General features: G+C 38.1%; 1 protein-coding gene across 2 annotated transcripts in view; it reads right to left on the bottom strand.

Moving 5' to 3' along the window:
* Nucleotides 1-7,151: 7,151 nt before the first annotated feature.
* The window catches only part of IL17REL (interleukin 17 receptor E like), a 45,274-nt gene continuing 43,895 nt past the window's right edge, over nt 7,152-8,530 (bottom strand). For both annotated transcript variants that reach the window (XM_071550020.1, XM_071550021.1), the window contains exon 17: nt 7,152-8,100. In XM_071550020.1, coding sequence (XP_071406121.1) covers nt 8,073-8,100 — 28 coding nt within the window. In that variant the 3' untranslated portion in view covers nt 7,152-8,072. The remainder of the gene's footprint in view (nt 8,101-8,530) is intronic.

Raw genomic sequence — 8,530 nt, 5'->3', positions numbered from 1 at the left:
AAGCATCTGTCTCTTCTGTCCAATGTACAAGAAACAGCGTAAAGCTACATTTTTCTTTTCTAAGACAGTGCTAAATTCTGATTTAGCCATAAGCACTGAGGATTGATGTCCATGTTGTTCCATGGTGTCAACAGTTCAGTGCTTAGTAGTACTGGTTAAAAGCAGGCATGTAGTTGTCAGCATTATTAGGTAGGTAAGAGAGAATATCACTATGCTGCTATATAAATTCATGAAGCACTCATATTTTTAATACTATATGGAGCTTGAGCAATTTCTGTAGAAAGAAAGATTAAATAAACCTGAATTCTTCAAAGTGAAAAACAGATCAAGAGGAGATAAAGAAGTCCAAAATAGAAGTCCATAAAAAATAAAGAATGTGAGAAAATAAGTACAGAGGAACTGTTCATCATCCCTCTTGACATAAGAACTAGAGGACAGGTAGAGCTCACTGAATGGCTTAGTGGCTGGTGACAGGTTTAAAGCAAAGAGAGATACTTCACACATGACCTGCTTAAACTATGTAGTCCCTTGCCACAAGGAATAGAAAATTTGAGAAGTTTACATGGGCTCAAAAAAAACCGTAAGTAAATTTGTATAAGAAAAACCCTTCCAGAGACACTAAACACACAAGAATAATTTATTCTTCTAGTCTGTAAGAAATGCAGATGTACCTGTTGAAGAGATTCAAAGCTAGATGAAGGTTTGATTTGACTCAGTACTTTTTGCTTCTTCCAGCTCCTCATCCTCAGTTTTCCCAGATGCCAGACTGCTGGGTTCCAAGAGCAGGAAAGAAAATGCAGCATTGTATGACTAAATGGGAATATGTGCCTCTAGCTCCAGGCCTCACAATGCTCTCCCAGGATGGACTTGATATGGAACTGGCATAAAGGTAAGCAGTTTGTCTCATTATGGGATGCAATATGGTTAAAGAAGAAGCCTCTTTGTCACAGGACACAGTCCTGGCAACTGTGAAAAAGCAGCTAGCTCCACATAATGTAAAGGAAGCATCCTGCCCTGACTTATATCAATGGGGACATGAAGTTAAGTCCTTAGGGGAACTAGCAAGGATGACAGCAAAAGCATGGATGCTTGTAATGTCCTGACCTAGAACCCATCAAAATTTGCCTGATGAGGACTTTGATTTCTCATATGTATGATTTTTACTCTCTGAACTAAACCTATAATTACCCACATTTCAAAATATGTTCCATATGTCTCATAGTCTAAAAACTTGCTTTCCACTTACCTGGAAATGAATCACTGTACTTCACAGAAGAATTAAGAGCTTTTGTGCTTCTGGGAAATGAAACTCAGTATTGTGCACATATTGCCAAGCAAAAAATAGCACAAAAGAAAAATGGAATCCATATTTGACTCAGATTTACTACTAATTACTACTAATGACTTACAGATCAGAGGCGTACTTTCCTTGGGTGGGACAAAGTCTGTTTTCTTCGTGACATACTAAGAGGGCAGGGAATAGTGTTTTTTCTGGCAGGCATAGAGATCGTTGCTGTCAAACAGTGGTTCACAGGGCAGATGATATTCAAGAGAAAGTTTCTTGCAATGTTCATTCTTTGTCTCCATTTTTCTCATATTTCACACACATGAGCAGCACACACCCTTCACAAAAATTCACAGCTGTCAGATTAGACACAAGGAATTGTGGTTGTGAACTATATTACAATGAATATTCTTTAAGTGACACCCACTTTGCTGGAGTTTCCCATAAATTTCCCTGTTACATTTAAAAGCAGTTTCTTTACAAACCTTAAGATGTAGGTAAGGGCATGCTGCTGCCCTGTATGCTGAGTTGTACAAAAATTATCTCCAGGAAAGAGCTGATGCAATAGTTCTTCATTTCTGTGAGCTGAAATGAAAATATTGGAGTATTTTATGGAGAAGGAGAATGAAATCTTGTGAGAATCTAAACCAAATTATTTCATAGTGTATGAGCCTTATAAAATACCAGAAACATAGTTGCTGGGTTACGTTCTTCAAACACTATCACTATTTTCTCTTGTTTTCATGACGGAGCATTGTTAAGCTGGAGTACAGTAGAGCATCCACTTAGGAATCACAGAGTCCACTTTCATCTGAGACAGTAACACAACAACAACAATTTTTGTACAACTATTTCCTGTGATACCCAATGTCTTTGCACCAAGAAGATAATGACAAGTGATAAACAGCCTTAACAAGTACATTTACATTATCTTTGTGATCTTTTTCATGGAGTAAATTTTTGTCTGCTTGTGCAGATTAGGTTGTATGTATGCTGTTCCAAGGCTCTTTCGTGAGCAGACTAACTGTATCCACAGCAGCAACTAGCATTTTGTGAATATCTCCTGGCAAGAGAACCAGATGAAGAATGGTCACCATAGTGCTTACAAGTAAATGTCATCTGTAGCATTCCCTTAAAGACCTAAAAAAATGTGCCTTTAGAAAGAAGCTTGAGGGCCACAAAACACCACAGAATTCAGCTGCCTGAAAATAGGACAAAGGATTTCATTTAAGATAGTTTTCTGGTCATCATTAACTCACAGAAACTTGAAAAAACATAGGAAGAATGGCTCAGCTTGAGCCTCTGAAGTAGGGGACCCCAGATAATGTAGTTCATTTGGCTCAGCTCAGTCTCATACCTTAAATAAGCCAAGACAAAAGGAGTGAATTTGGGAAACATAGCTCAAACAGTGCAATAGAATATATATTCAGAAAAAACACTGATGTGTTTATACAGTAAAGTGAGGACAGATACCACATTCTGTCTGTACTCTGACATGACCAGAGAAAGTTATTCATAATCTGGAAACTGCATTAATGCTGTGATCAATCAATCTATCCTGCCTTTCAGTAAATCTTACTAGATGAGGCCTATTCCTCCACATATACAGTTCAGTGACTTCCAGGACTCAGCAATGCACTCAGCCATCTTAGAGCACAGACAGAAAAAGGTTGCATAATCCAGCAATATTCTGAAGTATATAGACACTCATGGTTCATCAGTGTAACCTGGGCAGGGCAGAGATAAAAGAGAATATCAATGGAACAAGCAGAACATTGAAGTGTTGTTATGATATTGGTATCCACAGACATACAAAGAACCATGTCTTCCAGGATGAGCTGACAACAGCTCGGTGTGAAGGCACTCAGCTGGCCAGGGTCTTACAGACACAGGAAGATATTCTGCATTTCACAAGGAATGTGAACAGAGAGCAGAAGAGAAAGACACCTGAGAGGAAACTGACTGCTACAGAAGTCCAATGCTCCAAGTTTCATTATAATATAAATTAATTAAAGTGAAAATTTATTTCTTAAAATAAAGGCAAAGTAACAGTAATTAAAAAAAAAGCTCAAGTTTCACTGCTTTCAAGAGGAAATATGGTCATGAAGGGACTCTCAAAGATATATGGCTGTTGTGTAATTCAGTGTTTGTCCAGTCATTTGAATCACCTTTGCTTTCTCTCCCCTCTCCCTCTGTTAGGACTGTTATTATTGCAGAAAGCAAAAAAATGGCAGGCTGTTTCCACACCTCTTCTGAGACAAACAGAAGATGAGATGTGAGATGACTTACTGAGGACCCAACAAACTGGAATATCTCATAGGTAAGAAACCCATAGGCACACTGAAGAGGACTCCCTGTCACGCAAGGAGTTTCTGGGTCAGTTTGTCTCCCACTCACATAGAGTAGAGATGAAGGTGAGAAGCAACCAGGTAGGGAAAATGTATGTACTGAATGCACAGCAGTTCATATGTGGTTATTCTCAAATCGTGTTCCCATTTTAGCTGGAGCTTCTAAGTGAGGGGTATCTTTGAGCCAGCAATGTCAATCACACCTGGGCTGGCCGACTTCACTTCTCTCTTACTCCTCATGTCTCAAAGTGTTTGACCCCTCCAGTTCATCTCCTCTGCCCCCTCCTCCAGTCACCCCTGCCTTCACTTCTGCATATCCATGTCATCCTTCATCCTCTATGAGTTTCCTTCTGCAGACACCATTTCCTTCTGGATCCATCTCCCTGCCTGTGCCCATAGATGACTCAAAGTACATTCTCCCCATCTTTTATTTAGTCATCTTATCTCTGGGCATTCTTTTGCCTTTCTTCCTTTCTTCTTCCAGACACAAATCGTCAGAGAATCTCTCATGCCAAAACTGTTCACCAAACACAAACCCAGTTTCATAATGCAAATCAGCAACGTAAGCAAAGCTTGAAAATCTCTGCAGTGTGCAGTCAGTCACTGAGCATGTACTAGGAGCTGTGAAACATATGTAAAACCTTGTAGCACTCATGCAAAGATAGCAATGGGGAACGTGATCACATCCTAAGCTGATTTTGAAAACTGACCTTGAGAAGTTAGATAGGAACTTACACAGCTTTAAAAGAAGATGGTTTAGATTTCATTTGTTAGCATGTAGTCAATAGCAGGAAATATATCTGCCAAATTCCATCTATTGAAAGAAGCAGTCTAGAGAAATTATCATCTGCATTTTAGTTGGTTTTATCGTATCAGCTATATATTAAGGACTAATTTAGTCCTGTATAAGATACAGTAGATTAGATCTGCCTGATGGCTCCTAGGAAATCATAATTTCCAGAGTACTTGTGAATCCAATACAGGAACTGACCCTTGTTCATTTAGTTAAAAGTTTTTCAAAAGTGGCACTTAGTACCACATGAAAGGGCCTATTCCTGCAAAATGTGAGCCAGTTATACTGACAGTGGCTACAAGTGGTAGAAAACCAGCAGAGAGATGGGAGTAACACCTGAACTTGTTCCAGTACTGAACTGAACACAGCACCATTACATGTTTGCATTAAAGGGCTTTCTGGATAAGAGAAATTGTTTCTTAAACCAATAAAACTTACAGGGGGTTTTGAGATGTAAGATAAAGGCACGATCTTTTGAGGCAAGGTGTTAACAGGAGAAGAGCAAGGAGAATTTACAACTTTTCACAGTAAATTGAAGCAAGTATATTTTTTTCTGGCGGGTGTATGATCAAGTTGCAGTGTTAAGTGCCAATTCAGTTGGTCTGCTAGCTAAGGAACTAACAGGAGAAGAACTGTTTCCACTCCTCTAGAGCTGAGCTGCTTCCCTTCTGCTGGCTCACATAGGCCTAACTTTGTAGTATAGACAATGAAATTAGAAGTAAAATAACCCTACAAAATTAGTCATTATTTCTCTTCCCATTTATTTATTTGGAGTAGTTTATGAGAAGTCCAGAAAAGAGATGGGTCAGGAACACAGGGTGCAGAGCATTGGACTGGATCTGCTGTGGCTGTTGTTATGGCTTGCTGAATGAACAGCTACTCTAATAAGGGATGTGGGAATTAAACATGGCACTCAATTGTAATTTGCTATCAAGGAAATGTATCCACTACTGCAAATAAAGACATGCAAAATACTGCAGGCAGCACAAGGCAGGTTTCCCACACCAGGCTCCATGTGGGCAAGTCTCTAAGTGGAGCAAAACTGCTTTAATGTACTAACTTTGAATGTTATTTTCAGGTTTTTGAAATGCATTAGGCACAACTGAAAGTCTTTTAAACAGATTACTGCAAAGCATCTATCAATGCTTTTGCTATACTTCAATGATATTCTGATACATGTTAATATCTCACAAGAACTGGAACATTGATGCTCTGTGATAATAACAAGGATGTACATATGAAATGTACAAAAAAATTAACTGCGGGTGGTTTCAAAACAGGGGGATTGGACTTGGCCCACAATAAGCAAGAGAGGAATTTCCTTCAACAAAAGATTGGAAGCTCTAGAGAATTAGCCAAGTCTATAGTCAACACATAGGGGATTTTTGCATTTGACTGTTGTTACGACATGTTTATTTGTGCATTGGTCAATATTGCAAAACTGTTGCATAGTTTGGGTGAGAAAAAGAAAACATTTCAGTGGTCAGCAGAGTGAAATGAATACTTTAAGAGTTGGGAAAGATTGTCATACCTTCTTCCTTCATGATTGACCTACCAATGTTTAAAACATCTTATGAAAAAAAAATTTAAAACACCTTTATTTTTGCAGCTGTAATGTCATAAGGACAGTATTGTCTGTAACACCTCTAGAAAATACAATACCCAAGTAGAACTCCTTTCAAATTTGTTGCATGTAGAGAGTGGTGTAGTCACTCTTTGGGAGAGCTGGAAGAGCTGGTCTCAAGGGAAGCAGGAATTCTGTAATCACAAGAGACAATGTTTGCCTGAAGTAGAATATTAGAAAAAGGCTCTTACAGATCCATCAAACACAAAAGCTACCAGCAATTTTCTCACTGTACAAATGCAAACAGGCAAACCTGAACCAAAGTGTGAAAATACTGTTTAGGATTATTTACAAACACTGCAATAGGCATGAATACTGTAATGGTAAGTTGTCTAGGCTCCCTTTAAAACAAGTATCCAAACAGAATGGAATATGCCTGGAAACTACCTGTCTCTCGGCAGTGGCCATTGTGGCAGCCTAGACTACTACCTTTGAATGAACACTTTACTTTCAGATGGTTAAATTTAAGTGACATGTCTGGTATGTCCAAACCATCCAAGCTTACCTGTAAAACAGCACCAAAGTGATCAGGTCCATGCCTGGTCTCATTCTCTTTAGTATTTCCATCATTGTAGCCAAGAGAAGATATACTTCAAGAGATTCAATGTCTATGCATCTCAAACAGGATCTTCTCATTGAAAGCACCCATCTGTCCCTACCGTTGCTTCAGGACCTCATATGAGCTTGTCGTTGGAAGTGGTATTTTGCCTTGGCCTTAGATACACCTGTACCATTTTAATTCATTTTCTGTCTGAGGACATATTCATAAAGTTGATCTTAGGACATTGCTGCAATAAAAATCACACTGTACAAAGCAACTCTTCCTGCATAAAAGACCCTTCCACTGGAGAAAAGTGAAGAGAGTAATACTATGATGCTCTCTCAGCTGAATGACCAAATGTCTTGTTTCTGGCTGCAGTCGGTAAGGTATTATGTGAAAAGCACATGTCTGGATAGATGAGTGCTTCAACTTCACAGCCAAAGAAGGTAATTAAGGAACCTCAAAAAAATCTTGAGTTTCAACTATATATATATATATACTATACTCCTGTAAATCCCTCTTTGAATGTTTTGAAACAAAACAGAAAACAGCAAAACACATACAGATGGAAAATATGTTTTATTGATCAACTACTTGTTCCAGACCTTCACTCCCTACCCATATTCCTGATCTCACATGATCAGTTCCACATGGTGTCAGGATATGCTATTAATCATCTTTTAGTTGACTTTGTTCCCTTGTTACACAACAGGAAGGATGTTTGAAAGGACTATTAAAGTGAAATAAAGGCCAAATATTTGATAATCACTGTGTAATATTGTTCTGAACAATTGAATATAAATACTGATATAATGGGTGGAAAATAGTCCAATTCTTTCCATTCAACTGTTTCCTTCTAGGCTGGATTTCCACAATACAGTTTTAAATAACTATTAAACAAAAGACGTGTACCACCTTGGACAAACAGAAAAGTTATCTCCAAGTCAAACACAAACACAACAAGCAGTTGTTAGATATATCTAAGGAATATAGTCTGTCATTTTGACCTTATCAGAATGGCATCAGAAAACAAAGGAAATTACAAAGAAGAGTAATGTAACAAAGCTGATAAAATTTCCTCTATTCATTTCTCAAAAACTTTTGCATAGGGTTTAAAAATGAAGGTTACAAGTAAGAAAATCTAGGATACTTTTTCTATAGGTACCCAAAGTACTCTGAAAGTACTCATTTAGAGTATATTTTGTATAAAATACTATTTTAGATGGGAAATGTAAACTTGATTCTCCAAGTGATCTAAGTGATTTTGTTCTGAAATACTGGGAAATAAGGAATCATAATGCCACTTCTTTTGGTCATCTTTGAATAGGCTCAACTTGTTAAATTCTTCACTTATGAAAAGAGTCTCACAGTAACTAGCAGAAACTGCTGACATGAGATGATCAGTTAGACATTGCCAAGCTGCACCAAAATAAACTTGATGTTGAGAAGATACTGTGGAACTTGAAAATGTGTTGTTAAATTCAATGCAAGGACTGCACACTCCTCATCCTAGGGGAAAAACAGAAAAATAAAGAAGAATTTGGTTTGATGGGGTTTTTTCTCCAGACTGTAAAAAATTTCATTGCATTCATATTTAGTTGGAGTTAAATAACAATTCTAACCGTTTGTCTACAGCTTGTGGACTTGACTGTCACATTTCAAACAGTGCTCATATGAACAAATGGACAAACCCAAGATACTTTATTCTAAATGGTATCTTCTGACAAGGGAAAAGCCAAAGACTGCATCAAAGCAAGGACAGTAACCCCTTTTCAACCACAAGTTTTGCATAGCCTTTGCAAGACTGCATCTTTTCCCCCATCTTTGAACAAAGGTTTTTCAGAGCATCTCTACTCTACCTGGAGTTCTAGGTTGCTCCCAGTCTTCTAGGTTGGCTCTGAAGGGGTTTGCATGGGCTACATTAGTTACTGATTTGTCT

The sequence above is a fragment of the Pithys albifrons genome, chromosome 3, assembly GCF_047495875.1.
Source record: "Pithys albifrons albifrons isolate INPA30051 chromosome 3, PitAlb_v1, whole genome shotgun sequence".
In the NCBI taxonomy this organism is placed as follows: domain Eukaryota; kingdom Metazoa; phylum Chordata; class Aves; order Passeriformes; family Thamnophilidae; genus Pithys; species Pithys albifrons.
Note: the sequence above shows the minus strand (reverse complement) of the source record. Positions and strands in the feature narration are given on the sequence as shown.